Here is a 14,264-nt window from a genome sequence, read left to right on the forward strand (position 1 = left end):
TCACTGATGTTGTCATTATATAAGAAGTCAGAAACAAACACAGTATTTTAATCACTCTTTAAGCACTTGGCATTTTCGGCACATCGGAATGAGAGTAAGTTGTCGGATGGGTGCCCACACTATTTTATTTATTGAGATGATTTTTCCCTTGTATGTAGCTGTAATATAACCAACCAAACAGTATGTGTTGGACAGACAGGGGCTGGGGTATTTCCAACAGCTCTGTGCATCAACATGCAACTGCACAGAGCAAACAAACATTATTAAGATTGCAGAAAGTATCACCCTTGTAGCATCTCGTAGTTTATTGCCACTGCTCACCATTCATTTCTCTTTTTAATACCTAAGCATTATGTATTACACTAGTGGAGCAATCTTTCTCCCCTCCTTTAACAAAGTGCCTTGCAAACGGGCTGGTTTTGTATCGTTACAGTAATTATTGTTAGAAAGGCAGCAGTTCCTCGAATTCCTCCTGACTGGTCCAACACGGCAACAACGCCCCGGGGGGCCGGGCTGGAGCAGTGGCAGAACTGTAATACTCACATCTGCACGTGTGGGGGCTGGAAACGTCCCTGGTTGATGTTGTAGAAGGTGAAAGCCTGCGTGGGGTTGGAGCTGTACTCGTCCACCTCGATGATGAGCCTGCTGTGCTGGTGCCTGCGGGCTGCCATGATGTGCGACTGGGCGAAGGCCATGCTTGCAGCACGGGGCTCGGCCTCCTCAGGGGATCATGGCTGCTATCTCCCTACGTCCATGGGAGAGCACCAGGACATCTCACCTCAACAGCACACCCCCCTTGGAAACACCTGAAAGCAGATGGGAGAGATGGAGTGTAACTCTTGGGCTGCCTGGGATTCGCTTTGTTTAACACCACGAAGGTGAAGGGGAGACATGGAAGGACAAAGACTCCTCCAAGGACTCATCACAGACCTTTCCAACCCAGTAACTGGAGGAACATGCTTTAGTTGGGGAGCATGGACTGAAAGCAAACTTGCTAAAGAACTTGCTCAAATACTTCAGACATCTAATACAAACCCAACAGATGAGACAGGCATTCAGAAAGGCGCATTCTCCAACACAATCATTGACTTCCTTGTTTATTGCACTGATGAATGTTTGTTCCCCATCCTCCCTCAAAAAAACCCCACAGAACCTGAAAGTGACTGTGCACAACAAAAGTGCAAGTTAATTAAACAAGAACCAGTTCAACCCTGAGATTAGCTCAGTGCTGATGTTGCCAAGGTGTGGGTTCAATCCCTGGGGGGGACATTCACTGAATAGCTGGACTTTAAATCCCTTCCAACTCAGAATATTCTGTGATTTTGTGATTCTGTGAACCAAATCTTCCCAAAGTCTGCGACATTTATTGCAGGGAATCATTGCAAGAGGTTGTTCTTTACACCAAAAAATCAGAGTAAACGGCCTTCTCTGCACTTGCTCCTGGTTTTACAGTGTCACTGAGGGAACTCCTGGCACAAATAAGAAAGCCTCCCCCCTTCAAACACTTTTCAGTCAGCACTAGCCCAGCGTTCTGGGTGCACTGGAAAACAAAGTGATTCCAAGGCTAACACACAGTTAAATGTTACTAAATATTAAAAATGTAAAATCCATACAGGTTTTATGTTTGGGAATAAATTTTTCCCTGAGGGTTATGCGAGTCTAGAACAGCAGCACTGAAAACGGGTAGAGAAAGAGCCAAGTGAAACCAACTGGAATGCAAAGAGTATCCCCTAGAAACAGCAGAAAGTAATTTGAATGTGAATTTTACTTTTATTTCCCAGCTTTAATAAAAAATGGATTATAAGCTATAAAGGTGGGTATTTTTATAGTATAATTTTACATCCTTTTTAAAAGTTGTCTGACTTAAATATTTGCTTTCATGCAAGCAAGGGCTCTTTTCTTCTAGGGAATACAAGCAATCTGCTTCAGAAGATGTATTTCATAAAAAACCATGCTAGAATGCAGCAATTCACTTAATCTGTGCAGTTTCTGGAAAGCAGGACTGGAAGTATTTTCTGTGACCTTGCTGATGTGCCTCACTTCCATTCTGAGGGGACCACTGCCAAGAGTGATGGATGAGGGAGGCCTTCATAGTCACTCGAAGTTTTAAAGCTATTTACAGGTACTTAGGTCCGATTCAGTTTTAGTGGCAGTCAAGCACCTAAACATCTTTATAAATCTGGGCTCCGGTCCTCTGCTTAGCTACTACAGAGGTTGAGTGTTCCAAGAAGTGGTGGCGTGTTTTTGTTTGGGGAAATCTTGTTCCCGGGGAGCTGAAATGAGAGATTTGGCTTGGTTTTGTTACCGGCTGAATGGCTGTAAAATGATGACAACTTGCTGTCACTAACAAGCCGCAGGAAAACAGCCTGAGAATAAAGGAGCAGATTCCTTCATGCCCTTCCCTAGAATTGAGGGGTAAGGAAACGCTGGAATAACATACACGGGGAAGATTTGGGATTTCAAACACAAGAAGCACCACAAAGGAATGTGCCAGAGCAGGGGGAGGGAAGGGAGGCACAATCCTGGTAAGAATACTCAAGTACAAATTGCTGCATTTAGGAAATAAGAAATTATGACAGCAGATGTGAAGAACCCTCCCCAAGGAGCTTCCTGTATTAAATGATGCATTCGCAAAGAAGTTTGAATAGGCAAGGTCAGAGATTTTATGGGGGGCAAACTGTTCTAAGTGAACCTACTTCTGGTTTGAAAGAAACTATCAGAAACTGGTGACCTCTAGAAATATTCTCCAGAAAGATAAATAATTTATGATTCCACAGCTCTCCATAAGGGGTTTGAACTACCTGGAAAACACAGCCTTTCTTTTATAGTTCAGGGATCGTGCCCACTTTACACAGGACTGAACTGTGGTTACAAAGGTCCTGAGGGACCTGGGATTTCCCTTTAGCCTTAGGAAGTTCTCAGGAGCTCACAGCAGCTGAGAAAGGAGCTGAACAGAACTTCACTCTTTTCATGAAAGAAATGGGAAGACAGCATATTCCACTTGAGGTAAGAAAAAAAGGGAGGAAAGGGAGAAAAAAGGGGTATGTGATAGCACTGGTAAGCCTTCTACTCAATGACAGTCACTCAACCCTGGATATATAAAAAGCTTAAAGACTGGGGAAGGGAAGGGAAGGGAAGGGAAGGGAAGGGAAGGGAAGGGAAGGGGACAAAACTTGCAGTAAAAATAAGTAACAATCACAAAAATAGCCTGTGTTAAGCAGAAATCAGATATGTGACAGACTCAGTAAGCAGAACTCAATAGCTTAATTCAAGCTCATTTCAGAAACACACACAGATGTTTTGAACCTTACCTTTCAGTCTACGGTTTTCCTCCTGCATAAGTGCTTGGCTGACTACTGACACTCTTGGTGTGACAGAACAAGCTGTCTCTTTGCAGCTTGACTGATAACCAGACTGACACCCATTACTCCCCTCTTTCTGCTTCCATTTCCAGTAGTCCCCCAAACCGGAACTTTTCCTTTCCTTTAATATTCTGAAATGTATTCCTTTCCCAAACCAGGGTATAAAATGCAGCAGGGAAATAATTATCTGCTTCTACAGCATGCAAGTTTTAAAATTATATGCCCAGCATTACCAACACAGAGAGCTAAGACTCAAATCCCCTCAGCAACAACATGCTAACCATCCTCTTCCCCCAGACTTATGGAGCTGCGGGATGTCTGCCAGGGAAAAACAGAGGAATGTAAAAAGGACTGCAAGAACATGAATACTAAAATAAATATCACAAACCTGGCTGTTAGAATCACAGACTGAGAAAAAGCTATTAAATCAGCGAAGCCATCTTCTTACTGATGGCAGGAATGTTCTCCATACATTATTTTTCTGCTGCTTTCTCCAGCACGTGCTCAGAGGGGCCCCAAAGCCCACTTTGTACCATGGACACTGCTCCACAGCCTTCAGAGGGCTTCACATCAGGCCAGAAAAATATGTGCATTGAAACACCTCTCCTGAAGAATTACTGGACTAGGCAGGTGTCTGAACCCGCACATATTTAATTCCTTCGATGAGGTCCTCCAATGAATCTTTGTAGTACGATTTTTTTTTTCCTACTTTTTCAGCCTGAAATTTCTGGTATTGTATTTCACACTGTTCTTGTATAGCTAGCATAAATATTTCCCCCTTTTACATGAATTTTCCAGCCTTTATATGCATGCTATTTATCTGTTTTTGCTTTGTGCATTTCAAGACAATGTTTTATTTTAATCTCACTTCTCCACTCACAGATTTTGCTTTATTTTAGGTTCATCCCTCAGTTCACTCCTATGTCCGCTGACTCTCACTATATCTCATTCCATTGTCCCCACTGTTCTCTTCATCATCTACCCTTTGTCTCAAGCCTAAAAACACCACTGAGGCTTCCCGAAAACAATTCCAGCAACACACAGGATGAATCTAGATTTGAGAATACGTGGCTCAGGCAGATGTCGCTGAAATAATAACTAGAAACCAAGATAAAATATTGATGACGATCATTATAATAATAAAAAAAAGTCATAAGTTAAGAGAGAAAACTATAAAGGCACTTTGGTACATTGCAAAACATCTGGAGGTCAAGAAGAACAGCATGACTGCAGCACATCCCAGCAAGAGCTGAAGAGGGGCACTTGCCAGATTTTGCACTAACAGTGAGACAGCACAAAAAAGAAGACAACTCTGGGACTCTCAGCAGTACCAAGATCAGTGGCAAAGTGGTAACTCCAGAAACAGTGTTAGTTTTGCTCACACAGTCTGACAAGTTGGGATTTGGGGAGGCAATGAAGAAACAAAATTTAGTATCAATAAAAAGTAGGAAAAAAAAGGTGGTTTTGTGCAGCTATAAAACATCAAAGCCATGGGTGGTTTTTTTTTCAGGGAAAGCAACTAAGACAAGAGCAGTAAAATACCTTAAAGAGGAGCCTGAGAGTTTCTGATGGACCACATGCTTCTTGTGCAAATCACTGTTAACCAGAAACCCTTCCAAGAGCTTTAACAATGATTCAGATATTCCCTGTACTATAGTGCTCTTCATAAACTGTCAGATCATCCTTTACACCAGGAAATAGAGCCTTTATTTAAACCCAAAAAATGCACTACAGAGTATTCTGCAGCAATGGTCCTAATTGTCATAGTAACATTTCTATAACCACCAATGATTGGCTTCAGTATCACAAATTACTATTTTTGTTTTAACCCCCAGAAGACTGACCATGAGTTAAGTGAACATGCTGAAAATAGTAAAGCAATCACTAGTAAAGCAATCACTCACTATGAGAAATAGGCTGAAAATACTGAAGGTTTTTGCTGTCTAAAATACCCATTTTAGATACCTCAGATAGAGGCCAATCAATGGAATTAGTCTTCTATCTTCAGTTCTGCCACTGGGAAATGAATGCTGAAATAATCCTAAAAAGGCATTATTTTCTGGGAAAGGATGAGCCAGGCAAATCACTCTGCAGATGAAAGCCTTTCCAAAGGGATAGATACACTCTCCTCTCTCTCCTCTTCATTTTCTGAAACAGAGAACAGGTCCTGGGAAACCAAAACCACTGAGTCTCCCCTCGGCAGACTGGTCTGCTCACTTGACAAGTGAGGACTTAAAAGTGAGGGCAGCACAATCAAATGTCATCGAGACTCTTGTGGATTTTAAGTTTGATCATGCACACTTCTCCTGATGGAATCATTAGGCTTTCTAAATAAACATGGTATCTTGTAGATAGAAACATTCCCCCTTGCATTTAAAAAAAATAAACAAATAAAACTAACATGTGTTGACGTGAAACATGCACTTTTAAGCCCTTTTCCCAAAGCAAACACTTTAGGCACCTGCAGTTTGTGCCAATGAGAACTAAACAACAGCATTAAAAAATGAACAGGTTCCTCCTGGATATCTGAATTACAACCTCACAACCTCTGGTGCCTTTTAAGGTCTGAAGTTGTGTCAGGGGAGCTTTAGGTTGGATATTAGGAAAAGGTTTTTCTCCCAGAGGGTGGTTGGGCACTGACCAGGCTCCCCGGGGCAGTGGGCACAGCACCAAGGCTGCCAGAGCTCCAGAAGGGTTTGGATGATCCTCTGGGGCACAGGGGGTGACTCTTGGGGATGAGCCTTTGCAGGGCTAAGGGCTGGACTGGATGATCCTTGTGGGTCCCTTCCAACTCAGGATATTCTGTGGTTCTGTGATTCTGTGTTTGCCACCCTCACAAACCTCACAGAGTCCTTCACAATGAACCTGCAAATCCTGCTGGAACTCTGACCTTCCTTCAGCTATAGAAGCAACATGGCATTTGGGGGCCCTGGTTTTTCTAAATGCCAGTGAAAGGGGCATGAAGTGTGCCAGGGTGAGAGTCTTGGGGCCTTCCCTCCATCCCAGCCCCAGGCAGAGGGGCTGGGACCCCTCCCTGGCCCTCCTGGGTGCCTCCAAACTCTGCTGCCCTGACTCTGCATCCACACAGGCTGAGACATCCCTGGGTTTAGGCAGCAAATAAATGTACAGATGAGGTTGAGTTTCATTTGCTGGTTGCCAAAAAATTGAATCCATTCTGTGAGAACCATGAGAGGGCAACATGCACTGTGTCCCCGTTCTCCTCAGGGCATGGTGTGTCAGAACACTGCTGTGTAAGTCTGGAAAGTTGTCTTAAGGTCAAAAACTGGAATAAAACCTTTACAAATGCTCCTTTACCATGGCTCTCATCTTGAGCACATATGGCCCACTATGGTATTTTCAAAAACCTTTGCCTATGGTGTTTCTTTAATTGAAAGAGATCTGAAACATCCTGGTTTTCTGTCTCTGCTCTGTTCAATGGCTTCTGCTGAACCAAGTTAGACCAAAGCCATTGTTTATTAAGAGAACTCTTTGGATTGCCTCTATAAAAAAAAGTCTGAGATGGTTTTCTGAGCCAGCAAATCTAAATTTGATATCTGTTATCAGTCAAATAATACTCAGTTTTGCAACTGTATCTTTTCCCGTGAAGTCAGAGCTATTCCCACCTACAGAGCCAAAATCAGGGGACATAATTCTGAGTTACTTGTAAGCCTCAGAATCCTACTCATTTTGTCCTCTTCTGTTTAGAAACTCCTGTTTCACATACCAATACACACACACACACATACATATATATATGTGTCACATATATCACATATTTGTTAACTGCAGATCTACAGGGCACTGAACAATCTGGTTTGCAACACACAAAAAAAATCAGTGACTTAAATAAAACCTCTTATTTCTCTATAATTACAGTTATCTTAACTTTCATTAGGAAAAAAAAAAAGCAAGAAAATGCCCCAAGATATTTCTCACCAAGTTAAAACGCACATCATTGTTTCTACTTTTTTGGATCCTAATGACCTGTCAAACACAGTGTGAGAAAATTCTTCACTGAAATTATTTTTTTGCTTCAAATTAGTTTTCTTCCATTGATCTCAAACACAAATATTATTCATTGCCCTCATCGCTTTATTTATAAAGAACACCAACATAATTGTTAGCTTCAACTGTCACAGAAAGATTATACAGGCACAGCAAGCAGGAAATGAGAGGAATTATTTGCCTTTTGGAATGGTGCCCTAACATCCACTTCTGTGAAGTTTCCTGCAAAAATATCCTGTGCCTACTGTACAACAAAGTTCTGACCAGGTGTCCAGAAAGAGATAGACATTGAGTTCAGAAAATACAAAAGCTGCACATTTACCTAAGAAATCTAATTCTGTATTTATTTAAAGCAGTTACCACTTAGAAACCTGCTTAGTTAGTCTTATTTTGAATAATTTCAAATTACCTTTTCTCATTTCCCTACCTGGTTCCCAAAACTGCAGTAACTGAATATTCTATTTATGAAGATTTAATTTTATTTTGGCTCATTAGCAGTAGCATTTTCTGAATCAAAGTCTCATCCATACAAATAAACTGTTGATTTATTCAATTTAAAAAAAGAAACATGACCCAACAGTACTGCTTTGTTTTCACCTTAAACTTCTGCTTTACCATATATCCAATATATTTTAAACACTGCAGTGTTCTTAAGATTTACAAATAGACCTAATGTTTGTCAAGGCTAAATGCATTACAGTAATCCTACTTAGGATATTGCCTGAATGTGCAAAACATTGTCATATTTCCATGAAATATTTAAATGGATACATTTTTCTTGAGTAAAACCCAATCTTTTCCCTGAAAAATATACTATTTTGGTCCCATACTACCTGTATTTATCCAAAAATACCTGCAGAAGTAGCTAATCCATTTAAGTAATTACCTCTAGAGAAGGAAATTATAAATAAATATCCAAGAGCCACAAAATTCCTTCCTCACTCTAAAAAATGTGCCTTCGTGTCTGGCAGTAAAACAAAATCTATTACCTGAATTCCTGAAAACCATGTGTATATATACATTCAAAAAGGACAAATCAAAAGCCCCAAAGTGATGCTACTCATTCTAAAGGAAAACAGCTAAAAATACAGGTTATGTGGGGAAATTATAAAAAATGGATATTCCAACAGGAATAAATTAGGGATGCGGGGATTTGATTCTACATTTCAGTCTGCAATTTGGGCATGTCAGCTGATTCAACTCTTGAATCTCTCCAAATATTATTAACTGAGATGAAGACTACGTAAGTACTGAAACATTCAAGAAAGAGCTTGGTTTATCCTTTAACTGAAGAAAGTGCTTTTTCTTCACTCTTTTGGCCTCATCCACAGAACAAAAGTGGCCAGTCTATTCCCACAGTTCAAGATTAATGGAATGCTACAATACATGCACACAAATATATGTCAGAGGTGGAAAGTAGAACACAGTTTACATATAAATATATTTAGAGTGATACTACTTCCAAGATCAGTGTAACTTCTTCTATTAATGCCTGGAGTTAAATTATAAACTTTATCAAGCAAATCCTTACCAGTTTCATTTTTGTCTCTTAGAGACAAAACTTTGGAAATGAAGTATGTTGTCATATTAATTTTATTGTCTCCACTTATCCCTCATTTAGCTGCAGCCACCCTATTGAGATCTTTCATGTCATCTGATTAATATTCAGGGAAGGAGTCACTGGGTTTGTTACCTTTATTCTTCCAGGTATTCCTTGGTGTACAGAAAAAGCAGTCAACAGTTGTTTGAACCACTCACTTGTCCTACCTGTAAAGTCATGCCCACAAAGAACCCCTCTTTATGACATAAAGCCTATACAGTTTAGGGGTGAAAAGGAAATGGAAATCAAAATGAAAAACTATTTAGGAGGGAAAGAGCCAAGTACTGGAACAAACTGACTACACATTTTTGGATTTTCTTTCCCCTTTTGTCTTATTTGATCAACGTGGTGAAATCTGAACATTTTTTCAGTGTTGACAAATCTGAAGTTTCCACTAAAACATGTGGAAGTTAACATTGTATTGTCATTCTTGACCAAGTTACAAGACTGTCAACCTCTGGCAGCAGCTAAGTTTTAATCCACCTCATCCCCACTACATTAGGCAACGTATCTTGAACTTTCACCAGAAGCTACTCATCTTAGGGACAAAAGGGTTGAGGGACAAAACTGAGATCTACTCAGAACAGCAACATAGTGTAGAAAAGCTCTGAGTAAGAAATTTTTTTGCTTTTCTACCAAAGAACCAGAAGAAAGGCCACCAAGTCAAAATAATTCTAGTATTGCTATTTATTATGAAATCCAACAGCAAAGGATGCTGGACACTGGACAGCCCTACTGGAACAGAGAGTTTCTGCCTCTAACAGTTTAGAGTCTCCAGAAACTCAACAAAGGATATGGGAGAAAAACAACCCAGCAACGCAGAGGAACGATCGGTGCAGCGGCAGCACAGGGTGTTCCTTCCATTTTCTTTTAGGGAGAAGGGAAAAAAAGAAAAATAAGCAAGATTAGCATCACAAAAGGCAAAAGCAGCAAGAAGATGGGATATGATAGAGCCAGCGAGAGCAGGAGGAAGGTGGTAAGAAATAAAGTGGTGTGCAGGGTGCGTGCGTGTGACACGGCACGGCGAGCGGAGCGACGCGATCGCGGGAGCCAGCAGGAGAAGGGAGCTCGTGCAAAACACCCAGTTAGGAAAAGCAGGGGGGAAAAAAAACCCAATCAAAAATATCAGTCATCATCAACCTCCTTCATATGCTACTTGTACAGCTGCTCTGCTGGCTTCAGCCTTTGGGCGAGTGACAAGCCCCTCACCTGCCACCGGGGAAGGCGGACTGACTGCACAGCAGAGGAGCTGAATGGAAAAGGTTAAGAGGACATGCCACACGAAAAAATAGCTCTCAAAAAAGTGATGTACAGTAAATAGAGCGATCTTGTTTTCAGCAGAAAAGTCTGAATTACAAATATGTAACAAGTAAGGGCTAATACTTGCAATTGAAATGTATTATACATCAGCATTACCTCTCAATCTGAATGAAGATGAGTCCCTACTACAGTAATATTAGTATGGCTCTCCATAGCCACACAGAACACAGCATATTAAAATGGTATTACGAACTCAATCTTACTCCCATAGTAAATAAAAGCATTTTAAATTGTGACCGAAAACACCAAGCATTTTGTATTTGGGTTGGTGTTATGAATGCCAAATCAGTTATGACTGCAAGTTCCTACCCATATTCCACGCTGGTTAATTGTTAATCCTCATACAATTTCCACTGTCATATCAAATTCCACCAGAAGTGTCACACTTGTTGACATGTCAACAATGAGGTCAAGCAGCCCCAAAGAACGAGCTGCTTCACCCTCCAGGGGTGGTCACTGCAGAAGCAGGGGAATAACCAGTCCCATACGAGCTCTGCCCCTTTTTGCAATAGATCTTGGACTGTCATCTGCAGCCTTGCCCAAGCATCACACTCCCAATGCTATTTTATTTGGAATAACCTTGACTAAAACAATGCTTTTCCAAGAAGAAGTCAAAGGGTACCAATCCAGTGACCTTAAAGGACTCTCTTACATTACTAACTTTGCTGGTATTTCAAAACATAACCTACAATACCCAGGATTTTAAATGAAGCATTTATTTTAAGTTAGAAATAACAATTAGAGACCACTTTGTTCTCAGGCACTCTCACACAGACTGAATTTACCTATGGACAATGACCACAGAACCCTGTGTGGTATACGATCCAGAACACCCAAATCAAAGTTTCCAGCACTACACTGAGTCTTATTTTGAAAGCTCAGACTGTACCTTGCAATATTGTAATATATCTTAAGGTAACAGAACATGTGAAAAGGCTCTTCCTTCAGTTTACCTTGCACATCCCCTCTGAATTCTTCGAAGCAAGGTCCAGCAAGAACCAAAAGGACTGCATATTTTCACTGTGTCTATTAACCACAATGAAAACTGTTTTCATGGACAAAAAATATTAAAATTCTCAATTGCAAATGCACTTTCTAATTACTATTTGATATTGTTTTCATATGTCTGAAAAAAAGAAACTGGCTGGGTAATTGATTAAGCAGTTACCTGGTTTCAGGGGATTTGAGTCTCCTTCCTTATAATTTAGTGGCAGAACTCCAGCTGATTTAAGAAATAGTGACCTTTCTCTACACTTCTGCACATTCTCCTAAATTGAAGAGCCCAGCCCTGTGTAACCCTGCAGGTCAGGAGGACTGCACCTGAGGCAGCAGATCTGATCATATTTGGTTCCTGGAAGGGCATAATCCGGAGATCTCTTCCTAATTTCACATAATATATTCAAGTAAATAAATATGATCACAAACAACACTACATTCTACGAGCCGTTAACTCAAGAAGCAGCAACATCAGTGTCAGAATCATCCCTGCCTGCCAAACCAGAACTCCAGCCCGCTTTACATTCCTGCTGACAGTTCCCATAATGAGCATGCAGCATTAAATAAAAACCATGACCTGTTTAAACAAAGATCAGAGCACCAGCTTTATCTCTGCATTCTCTAATGTTTGTTGTTTGGCATCACAAACTGACACTAAAGCAAGTGTCTTATTAATACCAGCCCAGCAGGTTTTCGTACAGGGCAGGAGGTGATGGCTCTTGTCCACCAAGAAGATTTGTATCTTTAAAATGGGAATTTTACTTCATGTGAACATATACAGTTACTGTTTTGATTTAGACCAAAAGGAGATAGGAGAAGAGATAGATGGGATAACAAGCAAGAAATTTGAACATTCTTCTGTCTCAGATAGCTCGAGACAATGAAACAAACCACAAGTGCCAGGCTAAAAACACACCATTAAAATTTCATGGACAATAACTGATATTAATCAGTTCATGTGTGTATCATACATGGGATATTTATTACATTTAATAATTTCAAAGAAATCCATGCACAAAATAGAAATTAGCCACCCCTGTTTTTTAGTACTCTACCAGAAAATTTACAGTGCCTGGCATCATGAAACTTTATTACGAATGGGTGCAACACAATTAGCATTTACAAAGTCTCCTTAACTGGTCTTCTCAAAAGACGCACGCTTTTTTGGTAGTCAGATTTCAGATGTGCACTTCAAAAATGTAGTCTTATATTTTAAATCTCTACTTTAGAAAGACTGAGAGCTCACTTCCTCACGAGCCAATCACAAAGTTCAATAATCTTGCCTAGTTATCAATTTATCCAGAATATCCAAAGATCCTTTGTACTAGCCTAAATTACCTACAAAATTAAACAAACTGAGGTTGAAATGGCTATCAATACCATACATTATCAGCAGATCTCTTAATTATGATACTGTCAAGGTATAGACTGTGTAAGCAGAAACCTTCAGCTACCGATCTTCTGCCGAAGAGAATGGAATGTTTAAAATCTGCCTAGCTCCTGCATGTTTCCCATCCTTATCCTCTGTGTTACCCACGGATAAGTATTCATTTATAAATGTATTCCACACTCCCCATCTGCAAGTGCAAACCACAGGACGCTGGTCCTAAGAAAGCAATGCATTAAAAGCCATGAAATCCCTACCTAAACATCCCCGATCTTTTTTGACTGCTCCGCTGCTCTGAGCGTGCTGGACACCAGATAACAGCGCGATAAATGCCACGAAAATCGGCGTGAATCCTACCAAACTTATCCAGCGGTTTCCTCCCGGAACAAAACTTTGGAGGTCACTCAATCCTCTCCTACGACAAAGGGAAGTTCTTCCTCTTCCATCACCCCTTCCCCCGGCTACGCGAGGGGAAGCTACCGGGGAAGGCGCACCCGGATTTTCCAGGGGGGGCTTCCTTTCCTTGCCGGGAAGGCTCCGGTGACACCTGAGCAGGGCGGGGAGGGATGCGGGGGGCACCGGGAGCCCGGGGGTCCCAGCGCAGCCTCCGAGGGAACTCTGCGAACAAAGTAACTTCCCGGCGGGGCACGGCGGGCCAGGGGCTGCTCCAGCGAGCCGGAGGGAGCACGGCCGGAGAGAGGGGGCGGCAGGGTCCCCGGAGCGCGGTGACAGCCCTTACCTTGCTCCGCACCCCGGCGGCGGCAGCGCCGCGGAGCCGGGGCACGGGATGATGCTGCCAGGCTCCCGCCGCCTCTCCCTCCCTCCGCCTCTCCCCCGAGCCTCAGAAAAGCCCTTCCCCTCCGCCACCCCCGCCCGCCTCACTCTCTCCAGCTTTGGGGCATATTTATTGCATATATATTTTTTTTTTTTTAAGAAGCCAAGGGGAAGCTTGGTTGGGAGAGGCAAAGCCCTGACGTGCTCGGGGGTGGGTAGGTGTGTGTGTGGGGGGGTGCGGCTGGAAGGGGGGTTCAGACCCTCGCACGGTAACACACAGGCAGACCCATCCCCCCCGTCTCCGCGGTCCCCAGCCGGGGGAGGCAGCGCCGAGGCTCCAAGCTCGCTGCCATCCCCCGATCCCGCACCGGGAGCGGGCCCTGCGCTGATCCTCCCGCGGCCAGACCCGCCCGGGGCAGCCGCACCGCATCCCTGCCCCGACCCCCCCGTCAAAAAAATATACATACCCTGCCCGCCGGGGGCTTGCTCGGAGGACGCAGGATTTTGTGCGAGCGATCGTCTCCTTCTCCGGGAGCTCAGCCTTCCCCTCCCCCCCCCGCCTCCCCTCCCCCGCCTCCCCCACCTCCTTTGGGGGGCCAAGAATCCCCCACCGCCGGCCCTCCCTCCTCCCCGCCCGGCCGGGTGCGGGGCGGGCGCGGTGATGTGCGGGCGCTGCGATGCTCCCCGGCCCCGGAGCTCCATGGCCCGGTCGCTCCCTGGCCCGCGGCCGGGATGCTGCGGCGGAGCGCGGGCTGTCCCCTCCCGCCGCGGGTGCGGGTCAGCGGGGGCGTTGCGGGGCCGCCCCCGGCGGGAGGGGACG

The 14,264-nt window shown here is 43.2% G+C and overlaps 1 protein-coding gene across 4 annotated transcripts in view; it reads right to left on the reverse strand.

Annotated features, from left to right (window-relative positions):
• The window catches only part of MPPED1 (metallophosphoesterase domain containing 1), a 60,333-nt gene extending 46,346 nt beyond the window's left edge, over positions 1-13,987 (reverse strand). Inside the window, exons 1-2 of one of the 4 annotated variants that reach the window (XM_027660774.1) lie at positions 13,912-13,987; positions 544-806 (exon numbers count right to left, since the gene is read on the reverse strand). In XM_027660774.1, coding sequence (XP_027516575.1) covers positions 544-695 — 152 coding nt within the window. In that variant the 5' untranslated portion in view covers positions 696-806; positions 13,912-13,987. Of the gene's footprint in view, positions 1-543; positions 807-3,311; positions 4,785-13,027; positions 13,356-13,409; positions 13,508-13,911 lie in introns of those variants that run through there. The other 3 variants (XM_027660773.1, XM_027660776.1, XM_027660775.1) reach the window with 3 other exon arrangements.
• Between the last annotated feature and the right edge of the window lie 277 nt (positions 13,988-14,264).

This window comes from Corapipo altera, unplaced genomic scaffold (assembly GCF_003945725.1).
Source record: "Corapipo altera isolate COAL_440 unplaced genomic scaffold, ASM394572v1 239, whole genome shotgun sequence".
NCBI lineage: Eukaryota > Metazoa > Chordata > Aves > Passeriformes > Pipridae > Corapipo > Corapipo altera.